Genomic DNA, 18334 nt, shown 5'->3' with positions numbered 1-18334 from the left:
GCTAACTTATGGATGAGATGTAAAACCGAGGCCCTGTCTGCCATCTCAAATTTCCTGGTCGATATTTACTCCTCAACCAACATCATTAAAACATTTGGTCATCATCATATTGCTGTTTGCAGGATATACAAATTGATTGCCACATTTCCTATAAGTACGTGATTGGCTCTCCAGCACTTTGAAAAGTTCCAAGGACATGGTAATGTGCTTTCGAAATGCAGGTTGTTTCTTTATTTCCTATTCTGCCTTCTTACTTTTCTCATACTCAGGGATTTGCTGCCTTGCAAAGTCTTCCCATGGTTTTCATTCACACGAAAAAAAACAAAGATGACGGTGAGTCAGTAAGGAACAGTCACTGACACAGACAGAGACTCAAATACAGTGAGTAGACTCAGCTACTGGACAGAACTCTACCTTTAAAGTATGAAGGGATCAAACGTTTTTACACAATTTCAGTGCCGCTCTCCTGCAGTGCACGCAGGGAAACCATTATGCCATTAACGCAGGCAGTGCCCACCTTCACCAATATGCCCCTCCCACTGCTCTGTTGCCCCCATCCCCACCAATGTGCCCTCTCCCCATGTGTCCCATCCCATGTGCAGTTGTCTTCAGTTCTTGTCTGAAATTCAAGTCCACAGCTGTCCTCTGGTGCCCAATCCCAAACAATTGACAGATCGATGGGGTGTGGAGGGGTCAGTGTCTGGAGCAGGTAGGGCAATTCCACCATGGGGTCTTCAAAGTCAAGCCAGACATCTATGTACGTGCGCACAGAGAGAAGAGGCACTGGTCTTCCCGCACTACATCCCGTGGACATACCCCAGCCAAGCTGAAGAGCAGTTCCCCTCCCTTCTTCCCCAGCTGATCTCAGCACAGAGATTTATTCAAAGGGGAATGCATTAGAGCTGGTGCCTTTAACCACATGGTTCTTCACATGATGGTTGGCACCAAGTGTGATTCAATCAGCGAAGGAGAGGACGGGGGGACCCCCCTGCCACCTGCCCAGAATGGAGCCGGCACAGAACAACACAGGGAGAATTGGGTACTCTCCAGGCACCCAGTACCAGGGTGCTACTTGCTACATACGGCCTTCGGTTTCTTCTTCTTCTTTTGGCTCTTTTCAGCGACCTGTTTCACACAGAGCAACAAGAAATTAAGGGAAAGTTCCAGAACAATGGCAGGGCGGGGGTTCAGCATGCGAGGGGTGAATAAGTGAGTCACACACAGTGAAATCCGACACAAACCATGCAGCACATACGGCATGGACTGTAAAGAGCCTGTTCCATGTCCCAGCCTCATCTCAGATTAACTCAGGAGGGGAAGGGCTGGTTTACACAGGCCGCTTCAGGTTTAAGAGTCAGTGCTCAAAGTCATCCAACAGAGAGTATGGTTAAAGTTTTAGTTACATCACAAGATTAGTGATCCAGAGAACGTACACTCAATTCACACCACACCAATTTGAGATTTTAATTCTTGAGTTTAATTCTTAAGAATTTGGAAACAAAAACTTGGGGAGCGATTTAATGGCCGCGTTGCACTTAAGCGAGAGTGCAGCGAGGCTATTAAATCTTGAGAGAGGCCAAAATCGAGAACCGAGCCAGGCACCAATCTGTTTGCGATCTAACCATGCCATAGCAAATAATCACCACTTCAGCCCAATCTCCATACAATTAACAAGAGCAACCCCCTATCTAACTGCCCCCCATGATCTAATGGGCTCCCCAGCAAGTGGTCACACAGGTGCCGATTAGTACTCCGAATGAGTACCTTTCGAGTCTCCGCCCCCACCAAAATGGCATCATCACGTCGCGCTGAAACGGCGTTGTCATGTCACTGGAGGGCCCTCCCGTGATGCTCTGCAGCCGATGGGCCGGGTTCCTGACCACGCAGTTGACGTGTGGCCTGAGTGGTCAGGAACCCGGCGTGGTGGCTGTGGACTGTGTCCAGTGCCACCACAGTCGGCCAGGATCCATGCTGCTGGCTGGGGGTGGCTTCCGCAAGGGCTGAGGGGACTGGTGGGGGGTGGCCAGCGGGTGGCCTGTGCGGTCGCATTTGCCAGGTCGGGTCCGCACACAGCCGGCGCCATGTGTACGGCACGACCACTGCAGGTAGTCGCTGTGCGCATGGCGGCCATGGACCCGGCCATTCTCCGGCCATTTTTGGCGCGGAGCTAGCCCCTCACTGGTCCCAGAATCGGTGAGAGTTTGCTGCCGATTTTGGCATTGTAAAACGCCTGCAAATCCTCCGATTCAGCCGCCACTTAGCCGTTGAAATGAACAATCCAGCACGGTATCTATGAAGCTTTTGGAACATCACAAAAACCAGGCCAGTGTATTGTTTTTATCTTCGGAAGGAAGGTTGCCCTCTTTGCTTGGTCTGGCATATATGTGACTTTTTGTCCCCATTCAAACATTCACCATAGTTTACTGGCATATATCCTTTTGCCTTCAAAGTCTCCATCTCAACCTAAAAGACACCACCTTGTGTAGCAGTAGCTGGCCACAGCAATGGAGAGACCATTCGCCACAGAGTAGATGCTGAGTGTTGGGAGGCTGGTGGACAATGGGTGTGATGCTCGCATTCTCACAGTTACACCCACCCTCCGAAATACACGCACAACATGCAAACACATAGACGCAACAAAACATGCACACACACACGCTGAGACTGATTGTAACCCTCCTCCTACCCAGCCAGATTGAAAAAAAACAAGTGTGGATCAGGGAACTGATCAGGCTCCTGCCTGCCGTTGTGTGGTGTGTGTGCTGGCTGCAGAGGTAGAGATCCGTTTCAGTCGAGCAGTCAAGGAGCTGCACCGTGTCACCTCAATGACAACTCACTTCCTCTGATTTCTTATCTTCAGAACTTCCTGTATCTCAGTCTAATTCCTCTCATGCAAAGCCTCGAGCTTGTTGCGCTCAGCTTTCAATTAGCAGACAAACAGAAAGTTGAAGAAGGCGAGCACCATTGATCGCTGGCAGTTTGTTGTACTTCAATGGGGGAGGGGGTGGTATTATTCTAATATTTGTCAGCTCAAAACATGGGGGCTGTTTGAAAAGAGCCAACTATAGATCCGGCCACCCAAAAGGGAGAGGCTTCGCCTTTCCCAACAAACCTCTGGATCAATTAGACCCCAACTTCAGTGACTAGGTTCAGTACTGCTGTGGTTACATTACCAGACTAGCAATTCAGAATTTTGGGTTAATTATCCTAAGAAAATGAGTTCAGACCCCACAATGGCCATTTGTGAATTTGAATTCAATTTTTTTAAATCTGGAAATAAATAGCTGGCGTCAGTAAAATGTGGTAAAAATCCAGCTGGTTGACTGATATCCTATATGTGACTCTGGTCCCACAGTAAGGTGGTTGCCTCTTAACTGCCCTCTGACGGGGCTGAGCAAACCACTATCACCACTACAAAAACTAAGAGACCCGCAACACTTCAGGGCAACCAATGATGGATAATAAATGCCAGCCTTGCCAGTGATGCCCACACCCTGACTGAACTTTATAAAACGTAGCTGCAGCACGATAATTAATCCAGTTAGTGAGAGTCACACTCTGAGCAGGCAATCAATAGGTTCCTGATCTTACCCCTCCAGAGGCGCCAATACGGTCATAATCGGTCTGTTAGTTGACAGGAGAAAAGTCAGCTCATCAAGAAAGGATTGTAATTGGGTCTGGGGGCACAATGTCTGTACTGAGGAATGGAATCAGGCACTGAGGGACAATACCAAAAACATCAAGGCCTGGAATTATACTTCGAATAGAAGGAGAATCGATGCTCTGGAAGAGCAGCGGGCTTTGAGGCCAGAAAACATTAAAGATATCACCTGACATTAATCAGGCTGTTAAAATAACGGCTAATAGCATATTGTATTTTCTTACAAGAGGTACAGAACATAAAAACCACAAAGTAATAATGATCCTTTATAAAACCTTAATCAGAATTTAATCACAGAATTCAGTATTGGCTCTACACTCGAGCATAATGAAACTTTAGTGAGGACACAATGTAGATTCATTGGGAACCTGTCTACAATGTGAAAATGCATTAGAATTCAGTATGTCACAGATTAGTGGGGCAATATGCAGGATAGTTGGGGGTAGTGTAAAGGTCCTTCCTGCTGATTCCCTTATTCCCCCTTTCTTTATTTTTGTTATCATTTTGATCCATGGAGCGGGCAGAGATGGCGAGGTTAGTGGATGAGATTCTGCAGGTGGATAGGAGGTATTCGGAAGCCCCGGAGGCGGGGTTGTTGAGTGAGCGACAGAAACTTCAGATGGAGTTTGGACTGATATCCACGTGTAAGACAGTAGGGCTAAGGGGGCGGCTTATGAATATGGGGATAATGGTGAGTAGGATGTTGGCACATCAATTGAGGAAGCAGGAGGCGGCGAGGGAGTTCGGAAAGGCGAAGGATGGGGCGGAAAACACGGTCTTGAATCCGATGGGAGTGAATGGGGTGTTCGGAGACTTTTATCAGAGATTGAATGAGTCGGAACCCTCGGCCGATGTGGAGGGAATGAAGCGGTTTTTGGATGTGTTGGTAGGAGATGCACTGTGGCCTTTACAAATCCATTCTGGCTCTGATCAACTGAAAAGTTTCAAGGTGTGATGTAGCCTCAGGTAATTCGTCAACAGCAGATGTTAGGTTAACTGGTCTATAATTGGCTGATTTCCCCTCTGTCACCTTTTTAAAAAATAAATTTAGAATACCCAATTAATTTTTTCCAATTAAGGGGCAATTTAACGTGGCCAATCCGCCTAGCATGCATATCTTTGGGTTGTGGAGGTGAAACCCACACAAACACGGGGAGAATATGCAAACTCCACACGGACAGTGACCCAGAGCCGGGATCGAACCTCGGACCTCGGCGCCGTGAGGCAACAGTGCTATCCGCTGCGCCACCGTGCTGCCCCCTCTCACCTTTCTTAAACAGCGGAGTCACATGTACAATTTTCTAATCACTCGGAACAGTTTCCAAACTTGGAAGATGATAATTAGGACATGGATCGTGTGCTTGCTGACTTCTTTTCAAATCCTGGGATGGAACCCATCTGGTCCGGGGGAAGAAGTCACTCTTTAATAACAAACATTTCTCCACTTCTCTAATCTTGCTCATATTAATTTCTGTCTGTGATTCAAGATTAGTTCTCTTTGGATTTCCAACATACTCTGTATCGGTTATCACAACAGCGGAAAAGTAATTATTCAGCATGTCCCCGTTTCCTTATTATAATTTACATCATCACTGATTTCAGTTTTCAAGAGGCCCACATTTTTCTTAATGTAATTATAGATGTTTTTATGTTGGATTTTGCTGCAAGTATTCACACTCGAATTTTAAAATCAGCTGCAGACCTTAAAATTTACACAGACAGTAAATTTGTTGATCAAGGTGTGAACGCCTGACTGAATCTGAACACATTGATGCTATAATCAGACTGTATATTCAACACGCAGACCCCCAAATCAGGTGCATATTCTAACACACAGATCCCAAAATCAGACTGTAGGTTTTAACACACAGTCCCCCAACATTAGACTGCGTGTTCTAACTCACAGACCCCAAAATCAGACTGCATATTCTAACACACAGATCCCAAAATCAGACTGCAGGTTTTAACACACAGACCCCCAACATTAGACTGCGTGTTCTAACTCACAGACCCCAAAATCAGACTGCATATTCTAACACACAGATCCCAAAATTAGACTGCAGGTTTTAACACACTGACCCCCAACATTAGACTGCGTGTTCTAACTCACAGACCCCAAAATCAGACTGCATATTCTAACATACAGACTCCAAAATCAGGTGCATATTCTAACACACAGACCCGCAAATCAGATTGCGTGTTCTAACACACAGACCCCAAAATCAGACTACATATTCTAACACAGACCCCAAAATCAGACTGCATATTCTGAAACACAGACCCCAAAATAAGACTGCCTGTTCTAACACACAGACCATAAAAATTAGACTGCATGGTCTAACACATAGACCCCAAAATCAGACTAAATATTCTCAGACCCCAAAATCAGACTTCATATTCATACAGATAGTTGCCATATCAGACTGCATATTCGGTCAAGTCCCCAAATCACACTGCATATTCATGCACAATCCTCAATTTTGATTGCATATTCAACAGTGACCCCAAAATCAGACTGTATATTCAACCAAATCCATGAATCAGACCGCATATTCAAACACACGGACCCCAAATCAGAATGCATATTCAACTCGCAGTCCCCAAATCAGACTGCATATTCAAATACACAATCCTCAAATTAGACTGCATGTTCAACAACCAAAATCTAAATCAGACTGTATATTCACACACACAGACCCTCAATGAGCCATAGACTCATAGAGATTTACATCACAAAAACGTCCCTTCATCCCATCGCGTCTGCGCCAGTCAAAATCAACCACCTAAGTATTCTAACCCCATTTTCCACCAATTGGCTCACAGTCATGTATGTCTTGGCATCGCAAATGTACATCTAAATAGTTCTGAAATGTTGAGCATCTCTGCCTCCACCACCCTTTCAGGCAGTGAGTTCCAGACTCCCACCACCCTCTGGGTGAAAAGGATTTTCCTCGCATCCCCTCTAAGCCTCCTGCCCCTTACCTTGAATCTATACCTCCGGTCATTGATCCCTCCACCAAGGGGAAAAATTTCTTCCTGTCTACTCTATCTATGCCCCATATAATTTTATTCATCTCAATCACGCCCCCCCCCCCAAGTTTCTTCTGCCCCATGGAAAATAAGCCCAGTCTATCCAATCTCTTTTCATAACTAAGGGTGCGATTCTCCGGCCTTGTTGCGCTCTCACTCAATCAAAACGAGGCTGGTGAATAACAGGAGGGGCCGAAAACAAAAACTACACCAAGCGCCAAACAGTTAGCGATGCAACCGGCCCAATCCCGTAGGTGAAATCGGGATCTCACCGTAGTGTGGCAAGAAACTAATTATCACCACACAAACCCCATTTCCATAATTACCGGGAACGACCCCATATCCAATGGCCTCCCACCATTCATCAGCCTCCCCAGCAAGTGGTCACACTGTTGCTGATTAGTACTCCTTTTGAAAAACGTGAACCTGGCAGAAGGGCTTCTGCAGGGAGCTGAGGAGGTGAATAGCCATCTTTGCTTACAAGCAAAGAGCCCGGGGCACTGGGCTTGCCACACTAGTGCTCGGCGTGGGAGTGGGGGACCCTCGGCTGGAGGGAGGTGGCACCCTCTGGAGGGGTGGGCCGCCATGGGAAGGGGGTGAGGAAGAGGGGATGGAGGCACTGGGGGGGCAACCACGTGCGGCTCCAGCATGCCAACTCCTGGATCATGTGTAAGCCTTCCGGGGGCAAACCTAGGCCCTGCCCGTCTACCCTACGACCACCCAGAACCCCCACAGACTGCATGGCTTCTGGCTGTGCAACTGAAGGCTATTGCTAATAGAGAATTGGCAATCGTGGTTAAATGAGCACTTCATATAACCCAAGTGGATTCCCGTGGCTGAGCAGGCCATGTAGCGTGTGGGAATCATTGCCGAGCATTCCATCACACCTTGATACATGGACACTGTGCTTGAACACTGCAGGAGGCAACACCACACACGCAGTAGCCAACATCTGAACACCCGGGGATGGGACACAGCTCTGGGACATGTCCACGGCCGGAGGCTGGGTGAGTGCTCGGGGAGGGGAGGGGGCGATGCCTGGAGAAATGGGCCAAAAGCTCGGAGGTCGGCCCGCATAGCGGAAGAAAGTGTCAGAGTGTTAGACTGGTTGTGCGCAAGTATTTTTAAAGTGTCACAGGTGTCATACAGTTCCCCACTCTCTATGGTGCTGCCCACTTTCCCCACCACCCCCTCATCTTCTCCCCCGATGCCCCCAGTGATCCTCAACGTGCTTGACCTTCCTAGCTCTATCACTACGTCTTGATGTCATCCCAGGATGCACATCTGAGGTAGAGACAGCCAGTTGCTTACCTTGTCCCATGTCCTTCGATGCGGGCGTTCTCTGGGGGCTCTGGGTCCGGAGGACCCGCCGCACTTGCCGGCGGCACATGCACAGCTGTGCCGCCCTGTCTCGTGTGCTGCCCTTGAGATGTGGCCTCGTCAGAGGGGTGGAACTCGAGGGAGCTGGTGGCCATCATCCCCACTCCATGGGACGGGACCGTGTTGAGACCCAGCGCCCCTTCCCTCCGCTCGGTGCCCATAGGGCCCCGGAGTTCACCTAGGGACGGAGGGGCAGCTGGTTTGAACCCCGGCTGCCCCTTATCATCTGGTTCTGCCAGCCCTATGTCTACTCTGTGATTGGGCCACGCTCTGCAGCGTGTCGGCAATGCCCACATGCAACTGTTCCACAGGCTCGGCATCTGCTGGGTCCTGGGATACAGCAGACCTCCGACTGCTGTCTCGCCTGGGGGATTCAGCCTCCACCTGATGTGCATCAGCAGCTGTGTGGTGCTCACCAGAATGTGTCTCAGATGCCCGAAAAAACGTTCCCACCGAGGTGCATGTATCTGTGCTGGCGGTGGATGGGGAAGACAGCTGTGACGCATCAATCGTGCCTTCCTTGGAGCAGTTCCCGCTCACTACCACACTTAGAAATCTTTCCACAGAATCGCACCCTAAAACTCTCCAGCCCAGACAACATCATGGTAAATCTCCTCTGTACCCTTTCCAGTGGTATCACATCCCTCCTATAATGTGGAATCCAGAACTGCACACTACTCTAGCTGTGGCCTAACTAACTTTTTATATAGTTCCAGCATTGCCTCCCTGCTCATAAACGCCTCAGCTAGTAAAGGCAGATATACTCTATGCCTCCTTAACCACTTTATCCACCTTGTCATGAGAATCTCACTTTAAGAAATGTTTGTCTGCTCATGTTACTGCAGTGATGTCAGAGTGTGAGTGGAGCCGAGCTCTGGCTCTGCTTTTTAGTTTCACTTTGAAAAAAGCTTCTGTGTTTTTTTGGTTTTGTTTTAGTGTTGGAGCTGCAGTCAGCCACAGAGGTTGTAATGTTGTTCTCTCTGCCATGTAAAGACTATCGCTTGATCATTTGGTGAATTCAGAGTGATAACTGTTCTCAGTAGTGAATTTAAACCTGATGTGCTTCTGTTAAAAGTTTTTTAAAAGTCTTATGGATGTTTAAAGGAAAGTTTAAGTATTACTTAGAATATTGTATTCTTTGGGGAGTGTATTTGAATTGATGGTTACTAAGATGTTCACTGTATTTTTTTAAAAAGGTTAACTGAGTTCAAAGAATAAACATTGTTTTGCTTTAAAATTACGTTTTGATTTCTGCTGAACCACACCTGTAGAGTGGGCTGTGTGCTCCCCATATCACAATCTAGTAAAGGTTGTGGGTCAGGTGAACTCCATGATACACTTTGGGGTTCTCTAAACCCTCTGCCATAACAAATTGGGGGCTCGCCGGGATAAAAGTCTATCTATTGCATTGGCTTAGTGAACTTAAAGACAGTGAGGGGTGAGCATATTGTGGTTGCTTTTCAGGTGTGGTATTCCAGTTTAAGTGGGGAGTGTGTGTGTTCAGAGGCTCAGATGTTGTTGAGGGTGGAGACGGTCACATGCAGTACCTTACGGGCAGAGACTAAAAGCAGACTGTTAGATTTGGCAAAAACATTGCAGTTAACATTACCTGACAAAATGTGAAAAAATGAGGTAATTATGCCGGTGGCTAAGCATTTAAAGTTGCCTGAGATACAGTTTGATTCATTGGAAATGGCAAATGTTCAGTTACAAATTAAACAAATGGAACATGAGAAAGAATTAAAGCAGCTTGAATACGAAAGTGATAGAGAGGAAAAAGAGAGAGAAGAAAAAGAAAGAGAAAAAGAGGAAATTGAAAGAGAGAGAGAGAGGAAAAAGAAAGAGAGAGTTTGAACTTCGAAAAATGGCCATGAAACATGACAGTCAGTTAAAATTGGCGGATTTAAAAGGGAAATGTACAGTTTGAGGCTAGTGATGAGGATAGTGAGAAAGAGAGTCAAAGTCGAAGACTTGGTGGGGATCTATTTAAATATGTCCAAGCATTGTAAAGGTTTGACGAGAAGGAGGTAGAAGCCTTTTTCATTTCATTTGAGAAGGTGGGTAAACAAATGAAATAGCCACAGGACATGTGGGTATTACTGATTCAAACAAAACTGATAGGTAGGGCTAGTTAAGTGTTTGCATCACTACCGGAGAAGGTATCTGGGACATATGAGGAGGTGAAAAAATCCACCTTAGGTGCATATGAACTAGTGCCTGAAGCCGACAGACAAAGGTTTAAAAATTTAAGTAAAGAATTTGGGCAAACATACATGGAGTTTGAAAGGATCAAACAGAGTAATTTTGATAGGTGGATAAGGGCTTTGAAAATAGACCAAACGTATGAAGCTCTCAGAGAAATTATACTTTTGGAGGAGTTTAAACATTCAATTCCTGATGTAGTAGAGAACTCATGTGGAAGAGCAGAGGGTTAAAACTGCGAGATTAGCAGCAGAAATGGCAGATGATTATGAATTAGTTCATAAATCAAAGCTTGGTTTACGACATCAGTTTCAGCCTGTGAGGGATAGAAACCGGGGACATGAGATATATTCAAGTGGTAGAGGCAAAGGTGATCTGATGGGAGATAATAAGAAGAGTGTACCTCAGATTAACAAAGAAATCCAGGAGGGTGGAAAAAAATGAAAAGTTTCAAATGTTTTCACTGTAATAAACTAGGCCATGTAAAGTCACAGTGTTGGTGGTTGAAGAAATGCACTGGGAAGGCTGATGTGGTAAAACAGGATAAGACAGTGGGGTTTGTTAAAGTGGTAAAGGAAAGCCCAAGTGAAGCGAAGGAGGTGCAAATGATTGTACGGCCTGATCAAGAGGTGATTGATAAGAAGGTGCCAGATGTCTTTAAAGAATTTACTTGTGGGGTAAAGTTTACTCATGTGTATCAGGAGGAGTAGGTAAAGAAGTCACAATTTTAAGAGATACGGGAGCTAGCCAATCTGTAATGGTAAGAGATGAGGAGTTATGTAGTTTGGGTAGAATATTGCCAGAAAAGGTGGTAATATGTGGAATTCAGGGTGAGAGGCGTAGTGTTCCATTATATAAGGTTAAGGTTGGAAAGTCCAGTGAAGAGTGGTGAAGTGGTAGCAGGAGTAATAGAGAAACTATCTTGTCCAGGAATACAGTTTATCTTGGGTAATGATATAGCTGGATCGCAGGTAGGATGCCTACTGTGGTTGATAAGCCAGTGGAAAATCAGACAACTGAAGTGTTGAAGGACGAATATCCTGGGAGTTTTCCAGAATTTGTAGTAACAAGGTCGCAAAGTCACAGGTTAAGACAAGAGGAGAAATTAAAGAGTGAAGATGAAGTTGAAGTGCCATTATCAGAAACGATTTTTGATCAGATAGTTGAAAAAGAACAAGAACCGGTGGAGGATGAGGCGGATATTTTTAGTTCAGGAAAATTGGCGGAGTTACAACAGAAAGATGTATAAATAAAACGAATGTATCAGAAAACATATACGGAAGAGGAATCTGAGTGTATACCAGAGTGCTATTACCGTAAAAATGATGTCTTGATGAGAAAATGGAATCTTTGCATATGCAGGCAGATGAAAAGTGGACAGAAGTTCATCAAGTAGTATTGCCGGTAGGGTATGGAAAGGAGGTGTTGCGAGTAGCACAGTGGGAGGTCATTTGGGAGTAAGGAAAACTCAAGCTAAAATACAAAAACATTTTTATTGGCCTGGACTACATAAAGATGTAGTAAAATTTTGTCAATCAGGTCACACATGTCAAGTGATAGGGAAACCTCAAGCAGTGATAAAACCGGCGCCCTTAATACCCATTCCAGCATTTGAGGAACCTTTTACAAGGGTCCTAATTGATTGCGTAGGACCGCTTCCTAAAACAAAAAGTGGGAATCAATATCTTTTGACTATAATGGATGTGTCTACTAGGTTTCCAGGCCATTCCAGTACGTAATATTACAGCTAAAAAGATTGTGGATGAGTTACTTAAGTTCTTTACTCGATATGGTCTACCCACAGAAATACAATGGGATCAAGGATCGAATTTTACTTCAAGGTTATTCAAAGAAGTTATGGATAGCTCAGGAATAAAACAATTTAAATCAGCAACGTACCTTTCAGAATCGCAGGGAGTGTTCGAAAGGTGGCATCAGACATTAAAGACAATGTTGAGGGCTTATTGTCAAGGTTATCCAGAGGATTGGGATAATGGAATTCCGTTCGTACTGTTTGCAATTAGGGATGCACCTAATGAGTCTACCAAATTTAGTCCTTTTGAACTAATTTTTGGTCATGAGGTAAGAGGACCACTTAAATTGGTGAGTGAGAAATCAGAACTTAAATTATTGGATTACGTGTCAAATTTAGGGAACGATTAAATAGAGCAGGTGAATTGGCGAGACAACATTTAAAAGTTGCACAACATGTGATGAAACGTGTCGCGGACAAGAAATCCAAAGTTCGTAGTTTTGCCAGTGGAGATAAAGTTTCAGTATTGTTACCAGTGGTAGGTGAACCTTTAAAAGCAAGGTTTTGTAGACCTTTTCAGATTGAAAGGAAATTAAGTGAGGTGAAATATGTGGTAAAAACGCCAGATAGAAGGAAAACACGCCGAGTGTGTCATGTGAATATGCTTAAAAGGTACTTTGAAAGGGAAGGAGACAAAAAGGAGGAGGTTTTAATGATTCTAACTCAAAGTGATGAACCAAATCCAGATGACTGTGAATGTGACATTCCTCAAATTAAATTGGAAAATGAGGATGTTCTTAAAAATTGAGATAAATTGTTGAGTTGCCTTCCAGAGGAAAAACAAACTGACCTGAGTTATTGATATCACATGGGCAAGTTTGTAGAGATAAATTGGGAAGTACTAAAATGGCTATACATGATGTAGATGTGGGAAATGCTGTTCCAATCAAACGATATCCATATAGACTTAACCCTTTAAAATTGGCACAGGTTAACAAAGAGATTGAGAGTATGCTCAAAAATGGCATAATTGAAGTGGGTTGCAGCCAATGGAGCTCACCCATCGTGATGGTACCTAAACCAGATGGTACCCAATGGTTGTGTGTGGTCTATAGAAAGGTTAATGCAGTTACAAGAACGGACTCTTATCCTATCCCACGTTTGGAGGATTGCATTGAGAAACTGGGCCAATCAGCTTTTATTTCCAAACTAGATTTACTTAAAGGTTACTGGCAGGTACCTTTATCCGAAAAGGCGAAGGAGATTTCAGCTTTTGTGACTCCAGATGGTATATACCAATTCAAAGTTATGCCATTTGGCATGAAAAACACCCCAGGCACATTTCAACGGTTAACTAACAAAGTCGTTTAAGGATTACCCAATTCTGCTGTATCCATCGACGATCTGGTAATGGAAAGCCAGACATGGAAAGAACATTTAAAACATCTGATGGAGTTATTCGACCGACTTCAGGAGGCGGGTTTGGTGATTAAACTAGCCAAAAGTGAATTTGGAAAAGCCCAAGTCACTTTCCTTGACCATACAATCGGACAGGGTCGAATGGTCACACGGGATGTGAAACCAAAAATTATTGGGGAGTTTCCAATACCCTCGACACAAAGGGAAATAATGCGATTTCTTGGCATGAGTGGATTTGTAAAGATTTTGCAGCGTGGTTGCTCCACTGATGGACTTGTTGAAGAAATGTCGAAAATGTCAGTGGACAGCGGGGTTTCAACAGGCATTTGACTGCCTGAAAGCTGTGACAACCAATGCTCCAGTGTTGGAGAATTATAAGGGACTCTGTGATCAGTTGAACTAAAGTATCTGACTTTAAAGAGAAATGCTGAGGCGTAGAGAAATGGATGGATCACGCAGAGACCTTATTGTTCAAAGAGACTGTCAATCGAGAGGGATTCCAGTTGGAGGACGAAGAACAAAAAATAATAAACTATATTATTATACCTGTTTTCGTGTTGTTTTTTGAAACAAAAAAGAATATTTACTGTGTGCATTTCTTAAAGGACAGTGAAAATGTGAAAAATGAAACCATCATGAAGTTGATGGTTTATTTTCTTTTCTTGAGGGGAGGTGTCATGAGAATGTCACTTTAAGAAATGTTTGTCTGCTCATGTTACTGCAGTGATGTCAGAGTGTGGATGGAGCTGAGCTCTGGCTCTGCTTTTTAGTTTCACTTTGAGAAAAGCTTGTGTATGTCTGTTTTTTTGGTTTTGTTTTAGTGTTGCAGCTGCAGTCAGCCACAGAAGGTGTAATGTTGTTCTCTCTGCCATGTAAAGACTATCTCTTGATCATTTGGTGAATTCAGAGTGATAACTGTTCTCAGTAGTGAATTTAAACCTGATGTGCTTCTGTTAAAAGTTTTTTAAAAGTCTTATGGATGTTAAAAGGAAAGTTTAAGTATTACTTAAAATGTTGTATTCCTTGGGGAGTGTATTTGAATTGATGGTTGCTGAGATGTTCACTGTACGTGTTAAATAGGTTAACTGAGTTCATAGAATAAACATTGTTTTGCTTTCAAAATTACTTTTCGATTTCTGCTGTACCACACCTGTAAAGTTGGCCGTGTGCTCCCCATACCACAATCTATTAAAAGTTGTGGGTCAGGTGAACTCCATGATACACTTTGGGGTTCTCTAAACCCTGGTCCATAACAACCTGCCCTGCTGTCTTAATGGACCAGTGTACATGCACACCAAGGTCCCTCTGATCCTCGGTAGTTCCCAGGGTCCTGCCATTCATCATGTATTCCCTTGCCTTATTTGTCCTGCCCAAGTGCATCACCTCACACTTGCCTGGATTGAATTCCATTTGCCACAGATCTGACCAGCCTGTTTCCATCCTCCTGTAATCTAAAGCTATCCTCCTCGCTATTTACCACGCTACCAATTTTTGTATCATCTACGAACTTCCAATCAACCCTTCTACATTCATGACTGAATCATTTATATAAACCACAAACCGCAAGGAACCCAACACTGATCCTTGAGGGACCCCACTGGACACAGGTTTCCAATCAGAAAAATGCCCCTCGACCATCATCCTCTGCTTCCTGCCACTCAGCCAATTCTGGATCCAATTTGCCAAATTTCCTTGGATTCCACGGGCTCTTACCTTCACTATCAGTCTCCCATGTGGGACCTTCTCAAAGGCCTTGCTGAAATGCAAGTAGACTATCAGATGCATTTCCCTCATCCAAACACCTGGTCACCTCTTTGAAAAATTCAATCAAGTTGGTCAGACATGACTGCTACATTCTGGTGCTTGGTCGGATGGAACTTGAGGACGTCTAGTTCAAGACTAGTTGAATGTTTATTAATTAACAATGATGTGGGTCAGATAACTATATGAAAACTACTAAAACCACTATTAAATCACTATTATAAAATTATCTAAGAGCTATTACAAATGCGACTATCCACTATGATGACTATCTCCAGACTCCACGAGGTAACAGTGGTTGTTCTTTACTGCCACCTGCTGGTTGGAGCTTGTATCTGTTAATATTTACATAACTGCTTATGCATATTATCACATCCATTTTCCTTTGGAAATGAACAATATTTACATGCATTATTTAAATTCAATACACAATATATATGATATGCATAATACTTCAATTATTTACATATTCAATGTCCATCACAAATTCAATCTGTCTTGCTTTCTTCTATATCTTGTTGACCTTCTAAGCACTGGTTGGACTTGTAAATTTGACTGGCATTCAGATGTTTCTGAAGGTGGTTCTTGCTGTGTTTCTGTGCTTTGTACACCTTCAGCTTGTTCTGTTTCTGTGTGCTGAGGTAGCGTTTGTTCAGTTGTCCTGGGACTGCTCTCTACATCATCTGATGGCTCTTTACTGCGCCGGAGTGCTGCACGCAGCTCCGCGGCCGATACACGGCCCTGCACTGCCGGCGCGGGTCCGTGCATGCGCGTGGTGGCCATTTCCGTGCCGGTGCATGGTGGCCGTTTCCACACCGGCGCCACGCAACATGGCATAGCGACACAGCGGCCCAGCGCGGACAAAGGTGGGCCCACCCAGATTGTGCGCGCCCGCCAATCAGTACCCCCGATCGCGGGTCTCATCATCCCACCCTCCCACCAGGACGGCCAGCACGGCCGGGGATCCGAGCTGCCGCCAGGTAGAACCAGATTGGAACCACGCCAGCGGAACCTGGTGGGAACTCGGCCGGTCGATCGCGGAGAATCGCCGCGGGCCCCCGACCGGCGCCGATTCCCCGGTCGCCGGAGAATCGCGTCCCGGCGTCGGAGCGGTGTGGCGGGAATTTACGCCGTCGCCGCCGATTCTCCGACCCAGCGCAGGCTCGGAGAATCCCGGCCATGCTATCTGAGTTGCCGATTCATTAACATGTGTGAAGGTGATAACCCATTAATCAATGGTGATGCTGTGTCTTTGTTCAGCATATCATTTCCTTTGCCAGAATCTACAATAGGTCGTCCACAAAATTTCCAGCCACTTTGGCTTGTCACTTTGTTGCTTGCAGACTCTATCTCAGAAGTTGATGTATTCCTGTGATCTGCAGTGATGGTTGCGACTGGCTTGACGGAATGACAGGTTTGAATTAATTTTCTGTTATCTTGGACGAGTCACTTGCCTCAATATTTCAGTGTGTAAATCCATTTTACCAACTGCTGCTTGCCGAATTTCCACAGTAACGTCAAATCATTTGCACTGCCATTAGCTTCCTCTGTACTTTGAGAGTTTGGCACAAAAACCACACTATGGTCAGCATTAGTGATGAAGTTTAGTGACTGGCTACTTGTCGCACTTAAATAGGGGCGGCATGGTAGCACAGTAGTTAAGCACTGTTGCTTCGTAGCTCCAGGGTCTCAGATTCGATTCCCAGCTTCAGTCACTGTCTGTGCGGAGTCCGCACGTTCTCCCCGTGTCTGCATGGGTTGCCTCCGGGTGCTTCGGTTTCCTCCCACAGGTCCAGAAAAACGTGCTGTTAGGTAATTTGGACATTCTGAATTCTCCCTCAGTTTACCCGAACAGGCACCGGAGTGTGACAACTAGGGGCTTTTCACAGTAACTTTGTTGCAGTGTTAATGCAAGCCTACTTGTGACAATAAAGATTATAAAATAGTCATTGATTTATGCCCTATTAACTTGCAATTGTTTCAGGTTTCCCAAAGTTTTGTCATTGGACACAGTTGCCTGCGAATCTTCAATTGTTAGAAATGGCAGTTTCCAGATTATGCGTTTTTTTCTGCCAATCATTAGTACTGACCAGATTCCTTGGTGCAATGCTACTGATTTCCTTTTTAATATATTCCTCATGGCCCATAGATCCCTTATTTCAACCACACCGCCTGACTGGGTTTTAATGTCGGCACCAACACTACTGTTAATTGTTCATAGCGATAACTGGTCAGTTCCTCTAATGATTAATAAAACATTAATCAATGGGAGCGAGAGCTAATCTGTTGCTGTTGGGCAGCACGGTAGCATTGTGGATAGCACAATTGCTTCACAGCTCCAGGATCCTAGGTTCGATTCCCGGCTTGGGTCACTGTTTGTGCGGAGTCTGCACATTCTCCCCGTGTTTGCGTGGGTTTCCTCCGGGTGCTCCGGTTTCCTCCCACAGTCCAAAGATGTGCGGGTTAGGTGGATTGGCCATGCTAAATTGCCCATAGTGTCCGAAATCGCCCTTAGTGTTGGGTAGGGTTACTGGGTTATGGGGATAGGGTGGAGGTGTGGATCTTGGGTAGGGTGCTCTTTCCAAGAGCCGGTGCATACTCGATGGGCCGAATGGCCTCCTTCTGCACTGTAAATGCTATGAACTCTACTTTTACAGGCTACAACTGGTGTAACACAATGATTACACTGGTCAGTGGGTAATTTTCTGGATTTGCCACCTGAGTTACTGCAGGGTTCATGGAATTGATCACATTCGGCTATATTGTTGTGAGCACAGTTTCTGCTTGTTTTTATTTTCGTGCATTATGGGTTGCACCTTATCCTTCAGTTGCATCCGATTAGTAAGTGGCATAACTCCAAATCCTTGAAATATTTCTGGAAACTCTTTAATGATTGAATCCACTGATGTACTTTGCGCGGTTAAAGCACAGTCAGCACTATATACTCTTTTTACCAATTCAAGTGCTTCACAGGCTTCCACACCCAGTAGTGATTCACGCTCAGCTTCCACAATGGAAAATTTTACTTTATGCATTTTATTCTTCACACTGACATCTAGTTCGCATTCTCCAAGACTGTTGATCCTTTTACCGTTATAATCCTTCAAAAGTACAGTTTTATTCAAGAT

General features: G+C 44.9%; 1 protein-coding gene across 11 annotated transcripts in view; it reads right to left on the bottom strand.

The window, feature by feature from the left end:
- The window catches only part of LOC140395550 (uncharacterized), a 242599-nt gene that overhangs the window by 90700 nt on the left and 133565 nt on the right, over positions 1-18334 (bottom strand). For 7 of the 11 annotated variants that reach the window (XM_072483476.1, XM_072483493.1, XM_072483527.1 and 4 more), the window contains 2 exons: positions 3592-3624; positions 1084-1125 (listed from right to left, as the gene is read on the bottom strand). The exons of the other annotated variants lie outside the window; for them this stretch is intronic. In XM_072483476.1, the coding sequence (XP_072339577.1) occupies positions 1084-1125; positions 3592-3624 (75 nt within the window). The remainder of the gene's footprint in view (positions 1-1083; positions 1126-3591; positions 3625-18334) is intronic. 11 annotated transcript variants of the gene reach the window in all.

The sequence above is a fragment of the Scyliorhinus torazame genome, chromosome 2 (genome assembly GCF_047496885.1).
Source record: "Scyliorhinus torazame isolate Kashiwa2021f chromosome 2, sScyTor2.1, whole genome shotgun sequence".
Taxonomy (NCBI): domain Eukaryota; kingdom Metazoa; phylum Chordata; class Chondrichthyes; order Carcharhiniformes; family Scyliorhinidae; genus Scyliorhinus; species Scyliorhinus torazame.
Note: the sequence above shows the minus strand (reverse complement) of the source record. Positions and strands in the feature narration are given on the sequence as shown.